We start from the raw sequence: 14,458 nt of genomic DNA on the forward strand, positions 1-14,458 counted from the left end.
ACGCGAACGATTAATTAACGTTCAATTTTGAAACAAGCGGTTTAAACGCCCGAGTTTAGAGAAGGTACGAAAACTATATAATAGACAGAGACGGACGAGAGACACGGCGACAGCGCCGCGTGACGGAAGACTCTCCCCACTCACGCGCTCACTTTTGGCAGCTCGTGCTCGTCCGTCACTCGCTATCAAACCACTGCCACGAGCACTTCGGTATACGAACACGCTCAGCAGTCGCATAAACGAATAATTCGAGCAATCCGAACCGAGTCGAGTTCTTCGACTACCCTCGGAGTTGCAAAGGAATTATTCGCGAGTTATCGTATCGAGCCAGTCGGTACACGACCGAGCTATGTAATCAGACTTTATTTAATTCGGAATAGACTCGAAGTAATTCGAGTGCTTCCGGGGAAACGATCCATAAACAGGTGTGGGAAGAAACCCTGAGTGGAATCAATCGTTTCCCCAGGGATAGAGGGCTAAGCTCATCCCAATTTATAGGTGCGAGGTTCTTCGCACTTTTCTTAGTGCACGACTCCATAATCCAGGTGTGGGAAGAAACCCTGAGTGGAATCATCGTGCACTAGAGGATCGAGGTACAAACTCCTTCCTCCAATTGACTGTCAGAAACGGCTTCGAACCCACCATACAGGGGTGAATAATACCCTGGGTGGATTTGCCGTCTTCCAGTCGAAGCGGGACACTTTTTTAAACCCCAGCTATCGGCGAAAGCTAGGACACGTCCAAACATCTCCAGGGAGTACGGTCCCTGTGCGTAGGACGGAGACTCCGACAAGCAACGTGGTCTCAGGCCCAACCGTAAGTCGACCTAAGGGCGCCGTTGACAAGCCTGCACCACACAGTGCCGTACGCACTTACGAAGGCGGTGAAGGGCCGGGGACCGGCTGAAAGGTTGGAGCCTTACAACCTCCCTCCGATCACCTTCTCCTGCGACAGTCATAAATCACAGTCAGAAATTGCAGTCGTGAAATTAGACGAGCAGAAATCTCGTACACGACAATAATAAGCAAGCGATTCCCGATTTAACGGGAACGCTCACACATACAGTCCACTAGCTTAGCTGCGCATCGCGGCGGCTGAGATCCCCGCTCCTGGGTGCGACAAGCACAGACCAGACGAGCGCGGAAGAAAGTAAGACACACAGCGTGACTCACGTTCACAGGTATTTAACGCCTATTCGTGTCTCTTTCTGTTACAGGTTTACCAAACAGGATTAAGTGCAGCGGCGTCTGGCCGGGCAATTGATTACATAATTTTAGTTGCCAAACATTGCAAATAAAAGGCTTAGTCGAGTCGTTCGACTAAGCGAGAATTAAATTAAAATTTGTATTCTTTTCTCGACGTTCCTTCCCTCACGATCCGGACCACCGTTAGGCGAGGTTTTTTCAAACCTACTCCCCCTAACATAAGGTCCTTCGAGCCGGATCAAACGAGGTTGATTGGAACGGGAAAAGGTGACTGCCTTTACACGTGACGAAATTACCACGTAAGAGTTGAATCGAGTTGATTAATCCTCGACAAACTCGCTATGGCGTTAAACGAGTCCATGTCGCGTGCCGACATTGAGGATCAGCTCATGGAGTTAACAGACGAGTTCGATCGTCTTAGATCCGTGAGCATAAATCTCAAAAAAATGGGCAGAGCTAAATTCACGGAGAAACTCCTCCAAGAAAAGCTCGACTACGCCGGGCGAACATGGCGGGATGTCCGCACCATGTATGCGAACGTGCGGAAGATGATTCCCGCCGCAAAAAGACAAGCCTATACGCTTTTTAAGCCAGGCTACCTCCTCGGCGTGGAAAACGAATTCCAGGAATTCCAGGATTTCGTAACCGCCGAGCTGACACGAATCGCTGCTGAATCGAGACCACCGGCACCGGAGGTCCAGCAATTCAGCATGCCCATTGAGCTCCCCAAGCAAAGATTGCCTAAATTCGGAGGGGATCCTCGGGAATGGGAACATTTCGAGGATCTATTTACCACCGGGGTGATGAACAATGTTCAGTTATCAGATGTACAGAAATTGTACCATCTGAACGCGTGCTTGGAAGGACCAGCTCTCGCGACGATTTCGTCGCTCGAGATTGTCGGGCGCAACTTCCCCGAAGCGTGGAGAATGCTCAAGGAGAAATACGGGCTTCCACGCATGGTCACGGAAGAATCTGAAAAACTGTCTAACTAACTGACAATCTAACTGACTAACTGCCAATCTAGCTAACTAACTGTATAAAGAACTAATTAACTGACAAACATACCAACTCACTGACAAACTAACGAACTAACTGACAAACTAACTAACTTAATAACTATGTTAGAATATGAAGGGCTCAAACGCTGATTTGTGAACCTCGTCTAACGGGGGCTCCGGATCACGAGGGAATAGGAGGATGGAAAAGTAATTGTCACACGTTAGATCTATTTCACGTCGTCGAAAAAGTTCGACGACGTCTTTTATTTTTCGGCCCTTTAAATTATTACAGCCGTCTTTCGGATTATGGAAAACGTGACTCCGTCTTTCTGGCCGTCGTCTGGCGGCTGCTCGTGTCACGCTGTTCTGAACAAAAGAGACGGAACTATGGTGTAAATATACGGCAACGTGAGTCACGCTATCCGTCTCGTTTTAATGTACACGCGCTCCTGATTAGGCTCGTCGCGCTCAGGAGCGGGAAACTCAGCCGCCGCGTTACGCGGCTAAGCTAGTGGACTGTATGTGTTTGTGGCGTTTCCCTTTAAACCAGGAAACTTCTTATTGCAGTTTTGGGGAAGACGAGATTCAACCTCGTTTCTTCCTCGACTGCAGTTTTTGACTGTCGTAGGTGAGGGTAACGGGTGGAGGTTGTAAGGCTGCAACCGTACCCGCTCCTCGGCCCTTTTTACCACCTTATTGCGTGCGTACGGGCACGGTGTGGTGCAGGTGTGCCAACGGCGCCCTTGGGTCGACTTACGATGGTGCCTGACACCACGTAGCTTATGAATTAACGTCCTACGCACAGTGACCGTACTAGACTGGCGATCTTTGGAGGTATTCTGCGATTCGTCGTAAGCTGGGAGTTAAAGTTGTCCCACACTTCGACTAGAAGGTGGTAAATCCACCCAGGGTATTTTATACACCCCTGGATTGTGGGTTCCGAACCGTTTGATATTCAAGAGAGGTACGAGAGTCAACCTCGATACCTTAAACACGACCTCTGATTGCAGCGATACGTGTTCTTTCTTTTACTTTTTGTTTTGTTTTCAGACGAAAAGGTGGGTCGTAGCCATTGCTGAATACCTCGGACACGACCTCTGATTACAGCGATACGTGCCTTTGTTCAGACTGAGATGGATTGTACCCACTGCTGAAATCGAAATCTCGGATTATAACCTGCGAGATTTTACAGTCATTAATGTATCAGGTCGTGTTCCGATCTGATCTGTTTAATAGGTAAAGCGATATGGAAGTATTGACGGTACCGGATGGTTTCCCTATCCGTTTTCGTCTAGACCTTCCTCGCGCTTCCGACTCTAATTTTTGATTGAAATTAAAGAACGTGGTGTGGAAGTTATGACGTTACCGGATGGATTGCCATCCGTTTTTTCGTGTTGAACTTCCGTACCACGTTTGGTAATTTCTCCGATAGTTCGAGTAGCTCAGAACTAGTCGGCCGTTTTGGAATTACGGGGGAGCGGGTTCGTATGCCCATGTGCTCACTGCCGATTCCAGATTCAGAGTGACGATCCAGCACGGTTAGTCAAATTCGGAGGGGAGAATCTCCGACTAGCGGCGCTGTAGACGAATTTGAATTCGTCTTTGTCCAACTTATTATTGTCGTACCTTCTCTTTATACACGCGCCGAAACGTTAGCTCGAAATCACGCGTAGTTTCGTCGATCGCGTGATGTTTCGAAGAAATCCGTATGTGACAGTTTTTATAACCTGTCTTGTTTTCGCGTAGCGGACACGAGAGTCGAACAGTCTCGAGTCGGTTACATACGCAGAAAAAACAATACCGGGTGACGAATAATATTCCACTATTCTTGTATGCTTCGAATTAACGCGATATTTAAACAAACTAACTAACTGACAAACACTACGAACTATCTAACTGCAAACTAGATAACTAATTGACAAACTAACTAACTACAACACTAACAAACAACAAGCTAACTAACTAACTAACTAACTGCAAACTATCTAACTAACTGACAAACTAACTAACTAACTGACAATCTAACTAACTAACTGCAAACAAGCTTACGGACTAATTGACAAACCAACTATCAAACTGACTAACTAACTGCAAACTAGATAACTATCTGACAAACTAACTGATTAACTGCAAACTAACTAACCAAGTGTCAAACTAACTAACTAACGAGCTACACAAATAACTAACCAGTGCAAACTATCTAACTAACAGATACAACTAACTAACTAACTGGAAACTAACAACTAACTGCCAAATGAACTAACTAACCTCGAACAAACTAGCTAACTGCGAACAAACTAACTAAATAACTAACTAACAAACTAACAAATAACAAACTAACTATCTAACTGACAAACTAACTAACTAACTAACTAATAACTAACTAACTAACTAACTGCAAACTTACAACTAACTGCGAATAAACTAACTGACTACTGAATAACTACAGCAAACTAGCTAACTAACTGACAAACTAACTATCTAACTGTAACTAACTAACTAACTGACAAACTGTCTATCTAACTGATAACTAACTATCTAACTGCAAACTAACTAACTCACTGACAAACTATCTATCTAACTGACAAACTAACTAACTAACTAACTAACTAGCTAACTGACAAACTAACGAACTGCAAACTAATTAACTAACGGATAACTAACTAATTAAATGCAAACTAACTAACTAACTAACTAACTAACTAACTAATTAACTAAGCAACTAACTAACTAACTAAATGCGAACTAACAAGCTAACAGACGAACTAACTAACTAACTGCAAACTATCTAACTAACTGAAAACAAACTATGTAACTGCGAGGGAATTGACTAACTAACCAACTAACTAACTGCAAACTATCTAACTGACTTGACAAACTATCTAACTAACTGCAAGCTATCTAACCATCTGACAAACTATCTAACTAACCCGACAAACTAACTGACTAACTGACAAACTAACTAACTAACTGCGAATAAACTAACTGACTAACTGACAAACTAACTAACTAACAACTAACTAACTAACAAACTAACTAACTAACAGCAAACTAGCTAACTAACTGACAAACTAACTAACAATCTGCAAACTGACTAACCAACTGTCAAACTAACTAACTACCACCCTAACTAACTAACGAACTACCCAACTAACTAGCTATTGCTAAATAACTAAGTAACTGACAAACTAACTGACTAGCTGGCAAACGAAATAACTCACTGCAATCTAACTACTAACTGACAAGGAACTAACTAGCTGCAGACTAGCTAACTAACTGACAAACTAACTAACTGCAAACTAACTAACTAACTGACAAACTGACAGCTAACTGCAAGCTAACGCACAAACTGTAAACAAACTAACTTACTAATTGACAAAATAACTAACTAACTGACAATTAACTGAGTAACTTCGAACTAACTAACTACGTGACAATCAAGCTAACTACCTGCAAACTAACAAACTACGTTACAAACTTACTACTAACTGATAATCTTACTAACTAACTGCAAACTAACTAACTAACTGCAAACTAAGTAACATACTGACAAACTAATTACTAACTGACAAACTAACTAACTAACTCACAAACAATCAACTAACTGCTAACTAACTAACTACCACACTAACTAACTAACGAGCTACCACACTAACTAACTAACTGCAAACTAACTAACTAACTGACAAACTAACTAACAAACGTATAAACTGACTAACTACCACACTAAATAACTAACGAGCTAACTAACTATCTAACTAATTGCAAACATACTAACTAACTGATAAACAAACTAGTTTAATGCAAACTAACTAACTATGTGACAGACTAACTGACTAACTGCAAACTAACTAACTAACTAACTGACTATCTAAATAACTACTGTGTAACTGACACAACTAACTGACTAACTGCAAACTAACTAACTAACTGACAAGGTAACTAACTAACTGACAAACTAACTAACTGACAAACTAACTAACTGACAAGCTAACTAACTGACAAACTAACTAACTAACTGCGAACTAACTAACTAACTGACAAACTATCTAACTACCTGCAAACTAACTAACTAACAAACAAACTAACTAACTGCGAACATACTAACTAACTGACAAGAACTAACTAACTAACTGACAAACTAACTAACTAACTGACAGACTAACTAACTAACAAACTGCGAACAAACTATCTAACTGACAAACGATCTAACTAACTGACAATCTGACTGACTAACTGACGAACTATCTAACTAACTTCAAACTAGCTAACTAACTGACGAACTAACTAAGTAGTATAACTAGGCGGGATCTAACCCATGGGGCAATGAGGGGAGCGTGGGGTGCGGGGGTAGTGAGTTCATGCGGGGGAGTTCGGCGCCGGGTAACTACGGCGCGGGGCCTGCGGGGAGTGGAAAATTGGTTGCGAGCCGCGGAGTGGGGGACGGCGCAATAGTGGAGGGGATTAGTCCAGGCCGAGCCGCCGCGGAGACCTCTCCAGACCTGACTCGCCGTCGGAAATTTTTTCACAGGGAGGGAGGGAATTGTAATTGTATTTATTCTGAAACAAACCATCTTTCAAAAGGTTTTTTTCAATCTTAACGTCACAGCGTATCGCGCGATTGCATGTAATTTGAATCCCCTCGAGCAGCCGCGACGATTGACATTATTTGGCAGCATGAAGAATGTCCGAATGAAATATAATACTTTTGAAACGTTGCATCTTAGAATTAGGTGGCGAGGAGAGAAGGTGGAAGACGGATAAATAAATTGGAGAAATAATATATGTTTTAAATGATAATATATTTTTACTTTTTTCTTACGAGCATCAACTACAATATCATTGATGGCGCATCCTAACAGTTCGCAATCTACAAGATAATTCTTGCAGTAATATTCGGTGTCACGTATGATTTTAGCAGCACTACGTGTATCTCATGTTTCGGAGACAGCATCGCTCTGTTGCAACACGTTAACAAAAGTTTAAAATTTTTTCCTCACATCTTCTGCAGTTTGATAGAGCCGCGGATACACATAGCTTACACAAGGCTCAAGATTAAATAAAAATGCTATTGTATTCGGTTTGAAATGCAGCGACTTTGTATCCATTGTCATCTTTACAATCGGCGAATCAAAGATGTGACAAAATTCCACCGTTAATTCATCAATTCGCATCAATGATGATCCAGGCAATTGTGCACGTTCTTCGATGGTTGTACAACTGTCGAATAGTGAGTTCCATGTATGCCATGGTATTATGAGGTGATTCCCATGATTATCGCCGAGAAGAATTTCTGCATCGGCTATGCAGCCGCGCCGAATGACAGCATTTGGCGGCATGAAGAACATCCGAATGAAATATAATACCTGTTGAAGTCAGACGCGTCGCAGTCGAGAATCATAGAAAGAATTATGCCGTGTCGATAGAAATGGATGAGGACAGAAAGAGGAAGATGGGTAAGTAAATGGACAAATAATAGGATTTATAATTATTTATTGTTATATATGAGAATAGAAGCAAATACATATATGAAAAAATTAAAAAAAAAAAAAAGACAAAAAGAAAAGAAATAGAATAAAAAGAAAAATACAAAATAAAATTAAATAAAAATATTAAAAATTAAAAAAAAAAAAAAAATTCAGCGCGATGGCAGCGAAGGTGGTGGTGGCGACGGTGAATTGGGCGGCGATGGCGATGGCGAAGGGGGCTTCCGCACGTCAATCCACGGCGGTGACGGGGGGGAACGGAGCCGGGGCCACCGCAGGGATCCCAATGGCGCCCGAAGGAGCCGCAGCCGTCGGAGGCGAAGGAGCGGCGGCGGCGATGGCGTACTTGGCGGCGATGGCGACGGCGAGGGAGGTGAAAGCAGTGCGTTCTAGAACCCACAATAACCGATATAATATTCACACGTTAAACATAATAAATGCCATAAACAGTCTTTGAATCTTGACAAAGAACTGATCTCGCTGCATCTCCAGGCTCATACATGTAAACCTATATCTCGAAAGATGCATAGCTTGCAAAATAGGATGTCTTTGTTCTTCATGTTCTTCGAAATCTTTGCTGACCATCCCCATTCTTGCTTGGATGTGTCATTGGCTGAGCCGAGTCACTTCTCCTTCTTCTTTAACCCCATCATTCGACTAGTCCATATCAGTTGAACATGTAGGGTACTACTTTTGAGCGTGTCTCATACCACTTTGAACATCTAATGTACCACGTTTGAACATCTAATGTACCACTTTTGAACATCAATCGTACCACTTTGGACGTGTATGGTACCCATTTGAACATATATGGTACCACTTTTACATAATAATTATAACTATCATCTTAATCTAGCGTACATCACGTGCAGGAGGTTGGATGGGAGGGATGAAGAAAAAAAAACATTTGTGCATTAAAAATTGATTATATTTTATTTATGCATTTCTCTCTGGCGTTTAGACCACCAGTTGAATATTTTAAATACATTTTGCAAGGCACAATGCTTTGCGTGTCTGTCACATCGTAAGGTATAAGTGCATTTAGCTTTTTTAAAGATATGATATCCTCGTAGTCCATGTCCAGTGTCTCAATGGTCACGCTTCTTCATCGACAACAGCGTTCGTAATTAGCTTGTGACCGTTCCCCCGGGTGACGGTCCGTTTCGGATCGGGGGATGCGGAGGAAGGTGGTGGCCGACTCAGTCGGCTGCCCAAGGTTCGGTGCGTTGAGTGACGGAGGCGGTTTGGGTGGTATAGACGTTTATTCGCTAATCATGTAGAAGGCGGACAGTGTCTGCCACAAACGGTTGACGCGGACAAAGCTTAAGACTAACGGTGGACGCGGACAATGTTTACGACGAACGCGGACGCGGACAATGTTTAACGGCGGACGCTGGACGCGGACAATGGTTAAGACGAACGGTGGACACGGACAATGTTTAACGGCGGACGCGGACAATGTTAAAGACTAACGTTGGACGCGGCTTAGTACCTACGGTTTAGCGGTCGGTTCGCTCGGTGGTCACGGAGAGAGCGTTCGGTCGCTCGACGGTGGCGGTGAGCGGTCGGTCGCTCGGTAGAGAGACAATACCCTGCCGTCGCTTACCACAAGGCGGGCGATGGTGGCAGGGCCCGGGGAGGAAGACTAGGAACGGACTGTCGGTCACTATGGTAACCACTGACGGGCGGTGGGTAGTCGGAAACGGCTGAGGGGGTGAGTCGGGTAGGAGTACCATGCCCTACTGCCGCTTACCACAAGGCGGGCGACGAGGTAGGGCCCCGGTAGGAAGGTAGGAGCGGACTGTCGGTCGCTATGGCGACCATTGACGGATGGGTTAGGTCAGAGCAATAGCCGTGGCGGAAGCGGGCTGAAGCAATACCCTACCGACGCTTACCACAAGGCGGGCGTCTTGGCAGGGCCAGGGTAGGAATACTAGGAACGGACGGTCGGTTACTATGGTAACCACTGACGGAGGTATGGCGGTTCGGTCACGAGAGTGCCCCTCGCACACTCGTGTTTCCAAAAAGTCGGACTCGTACAGATTGGGGCGTATATGATACTACAGCAATCTCTCACCACTAAATCAGGCTTCGGTGATCTCGGCACGAGTCCGACGTCTCCGGCCGATAGCCCGGTTCTTATAATCCGCGGATGCGGTATTCGGTTGCGCGAATTCGCGGCCGCCTAGCGGTCGCGTGGCTAATTAGCGCCTCGCGAGATCGGTTGCGCGAAGGCGCGGACGCCTGGCGGCCGGGCGCGGTACTATCGGCCGCGGAGACATAGCCGCGACGACGCTCGGTCAGCGCCTCGGAGGGGATATCGGCGTTACAAGCTGTTTAGCCATACTGTACGGAACGTCTCCATCTTCCCACCGCAGTCCGTGATGTTTTGCCGTCAACCATCGGATGCATGATTTGTCAGATTTCGTAAGAAGATATTGCGGCATCGAACTCCCAAATATGTAATGCGAGAGAATTGTTCCTTTTCGTAGAACAGCCACTTCCTTCACAACAAATCTTCCATCAACGATGAACCCTTGCATGTCAACAAATGTTGGTACGCTCATTATCGGAACAATGTAGAGATCCGCTCATTTCCAAGCCCGGCAGGAGTATGTGGTCTTTCTCGTAAAGCATCTCGATTTTCATGATGAAAATTTGTACGAATTTGACACATGAGAGGGCAGGTCAGTAGCGTTGGAATTTAATTGATTTTGCGCACCATGTTTGTCAACGGATTGTATTCAACCACCCGATCATGCAAAATGAGACAGTAGGCCGTAGTATTCGCCGGCACGTTCTCTTTACAATCAAATTCTATGCGCACGTCCACGGTGCTATTCTTGATCGACTCATTTTGTCGCGAGCAGTCAATCACCACGAGCGGGCCAAATTGTAAAAATTGTGCAACGGTGAATAATGCCTCGTTGCAACTATGTCCGTAATACGATTTACGGAAATGCGTATACATGTTAAACAAGATGGCGTACCTATTCTTGTCAAAGTCCATGTTCATGTCATCGTACGGATAAAATTCCGAGTTGAGAAAAAGTTTTACATTGGTCAATTTGCAGTGGTCAAACCGAGTAGCATCTTCGGTCATCACATTCTTTCGAGCTGTCTGTAGAGCAAAGAGAACATATCGCGGCTTCTCCAGCTGTGCGGCTGCCTTGACGGCCCACGAATGCTTGGTCGTGCTCTGTAAGAGAGGATACTCGTACAGATCCCACGAGCGAAAACTAATGCTCAGGTTTTGCCCACTTTCCAAAGCATGTAGCAACGATAGCTTATTAACATCGTTTAGTGTCACATGAGGCATCCGCCATTGCACTTTAAGTAATTCAATTTCTGGTTCCAACGTTGGAGACCCAATTAGAGAATTGTTATCGTTGCGCGATCGTATTAAAATCAATTCGTGACGCGCATTCATAACCATGCGTTTGTAGTCCTCGCAAAATCCCAGCAAATATTTGAGTGGGACGCAAAAATTGAAATGATTTTTCACTACCAGCTCATCGTGTCGTTTCAAGCCCCATCCGGCATTCTCCATATTTTTGTCTTCATCGGATGTCAGTGATACATAATTTTTAATCGTGCTAGTTATTCCAACGTTTCTGTTGCGATCAATCTCCACACCATTCAGCTCATATCGAATCTCATCAAATATGAACGCCATGCAATTATTTCCCAACATCACCGTTGAAGCATCATTTGGCTTATGTATCGTCAATTTCCCCTCCACGTAGAGGAAACTTTCACACGGCAATGTGTATAAATCTTGCTGTTGTATAGGTATTCTTATCTCATCACTGTGTCCAAACGTCGTGTTAACGTATGGGTTGTATGTGTGAGTCTCGAGCTTAACAATGCGATCATCAAACGTCGGCTTCCCTCCAATGCTTAGAATGTCAACCATTTTCAACTTAAATGCGCACACTGAATCCCAATGATTTCAAAAATGCAATGTTTGCAGCACTGAGCCTCTTCGTTTTAACGTAATCAGAGCTGTTACTGTTGTTGTTGTTGTTGTAGACAATTTCGTTTGGAAGAAACGTGTTTCTGGAGTCGTTCAACACAAGCATCTCATTCGTTCGCACCACAGGTATTATCGTCGTCGCACGTGCAGTCTGATGGTAATCTCTTCACCGCGAAAATCCAGCAATCGTCCGTTTTGATCCACAACGCGTATCGTTAGATCCGTAATGATCCGTGCGGTGATTGGAAGGTAAATGATCTGTGCGGGCGTTTCCGATATCTTATATCCTGGCGGGAACTCTCGGAGAAAATTCATGTATCGTATGTACGCGCTTCCCATTGTTGTACGCGCCAGCGGTCGCACTACATTCAATGCGAATAATGTTTACGCTCATGATATTAATCGGGTCGTCCGATTCGTGCCACTGTCCTGGTTCTAATACCCGATTCGCCGAGAATCCCAATAGCGATCCAATGTTATTGGGTTTCGTAAAATCTACGGCAAACGAGCAGTACAGCTCGCTTTTCATGGTGTTGTTGTTGGGGCGCAACACTATAGGATACACATCATCGTCACCATCATCGGTACCACCGAGATTTTGAGGATATCGCTCGAGTAATCGCTGCTTCAAATACTTGGCAATGGCGTCTAGTTCGTAGGAGCCGTGGGGAATCGTAATGTACTCGTGGCCAGTGTCGACGCTGTTGTTGTCGGTGTCATAGTTTGTGGTGAAGTAGAATTTATCGTTGCTCGAGTCGATGTTGGGTATTGTATGATACGTTTCAAAGGTTGTTAGACCAAGCTCGTAATCATCGTCGCTCAAATCTATGGGTGGAAAGTAGCTTACAGCGAGGGTGCTACTCTTGCCAGTTAGAGTCAATGTTAACGACATATTCCGAGATACTGCTCGACTAGTACTGAATCAGAGTGGTGGGGAGACAATCCTTAAATTTGGTGCCAATCGTTTGTAGAAAGCGTAGACATAGTTGTCCAGCAATTGCTCTGATCATACTCCTGATAAGACGTTCGATTGTATTCAATTTTCACATCATCATTATCCAAATACTGTGTCAATTCCTTAGGCGGTCGAAGATTGCCAAAGCTGTCGAAGTATACAGCTCGATGCCCTCTCTTCGCATACGCCACCCAATGAGTCCCCGGTCCCTCGACATTGTCCAAATTCACGATACCACTCTCGTTTCGACGTACTCCTCCGGCTGGTAGCGCGTTGCGCATAAAAACACCTCTAAAGAATGGAATACGCATACGTTTTGCCAACTCATTCAATTGCATGTCGGTAGTTACACCCACAGGCATTTTTATTGTCTTTTTTTCGAGATTCCCTGTCCGCGCTTGTATGGTGTCAGATAAAGTCCACGACCTTCCATGGAGCGATTATGACGCTGCATTTCCTGCAGCTGACGTTGCGCTGCCTTATTATCGTTTACCGCCTTGGCGATCCCCGCCGCTCCGCCAGCTAATGATCCGAGAACACCTAGCAGCGGGAGAAGTGGTAATATACCACCCCGTTTGGCCACTGGAAGAATCCGCTTTTGCGATGCTTTTCTTACAGTCCTTTTGCGGGGTTTTGTTTTCATCCCCATTCCGATTTTCGTCTTGGCCTTCATAGCTGCCCAAACAGCTGTAGCAGCTCCTCTTTCACCCAGAGTCGAGTCTCGCGCAACGATGCGTTTTCGCGCTTTGTCAGCGAGTACGTTATCTGCTGCGTGCCTTTCGCCGAGGTCGTTGCTACGCGAATATGCAATATCGTGTTCGCGACACGCTGCGTCCAACGGATTGATGCCTTGATCACCTCTAGCCAATCGTTTTGCCAGATGAGTTCCTGGACCACAAAACTGATATCCTGGGATATGTAATTCGATAGGTAGCGCGTTTATCGCTCGATTTAACAAACCACCGCCTTTCTTTACTCTCGTCGGCGACATTCACTGCAGTTTTTAATCAGTGGTGCTGGACCGTCGATATGCGTTCGCTGCCAAGGGCGATTATAATGTTCCAGACACCGACGATACTGCCGAACCTCAGAATCGGCTTTTATATGCTCGGGGAGTCTGTCCCACAACTGGTCAGTGTGTCTGTCAAATTCTTGGAGTAGAATAATCTTTGGTATACATTTCAGCTGCTCAGAGGTTATGTCTCGAATGTCGCAATTATCCGACAGAACGAGAAGCATTTCGAATACTGAGCTGTTTTGCTTCGACGCGGGCCTATAAATAGGGCGCGTCGTCGCTTCGACGTATCAAAATCAATTTCGCGGTTCGTAGAGAGAAGGAGCATGCGATTCGTACGACAACCCGTGACGATACGCGTGTCAAATTTCGACGATAAATCGCAAATGATGTCTACGAAACAAAGTCGCAATTATATATATGTAAAATGTTCCTTCACAAATTCTTCTTCTCGATCGACTCGGACGAGCCCCCAAATTTGTAGGATTTAACGAAAAAGAATTGTATTTGGAACAAATGTACAAATAATATAACTAAATGAACGAATTTGAAACACAATAAACACACAATCTTTTTACACAAATCAAAATCTCGTTAATTATCCACACAAATTCAAACCACGTCTGTCTCTTTCAATCACTCGTTACTCTCTCCCCGTTGTTTCGCTGTCCCTGGTAACCCCTTCTTTTTTAACAAAACACACTCAATCCTTTTGCACATAACTTAACATTACTCCAAACTACAGCGTGACACAAACATTCAACACACATCTCCGAACCGAACTGCAGCGTGACACAAACATTCAACACAAATATCTTAC

General features: G+C 44.5%; 1 protein-coding gene across 1 annotated transcript; it reads right to left on the reverse strand.

Annotated features, from left to right (window-relative positions):
- Positions 1 to 10,396: 10,396 nt before the first annotated feature.
- On the reverse strand, positions 10,397 to 11,608 carry LOC122404264. Its single transcript, XM_043408201.1, has one exon. It carries the CDS (start codon positions 11,606 to 11,608, stop codon positions 10,397 to 10,399), a length of 1,212 nt encoding a protein of 403 aa, XP_043264136.1.
- Positions 11,609 to 14,458: the final 2,850 nt, after the last annotated feature.

Source organism: Colletes gigas, unplaced genomic scaffold, assembly GCF_013123115.1.
Source record: "Colletes gigas isolate AHSC1104 unplaced genomic scaffold, ASM1312311v1 Colletes_gigas_Sc00140, whole genome shotgun sequence".
NCBI classification, from domain to species: Eukaryota; Metazoa; Arthropoda; class Insecta; order Hymenoptera; family Colletidae; genus Colletes; species Colletes gigas.

Coding starts and splice junctions, on each gene's coding strand:
- LOC122404264 (XM_043408201.1), bottom strand. CDS start 11,608: ATGGTTGACATTCTAAGCATTGGAGGGAAGCCGACGTTTGATGATCGC.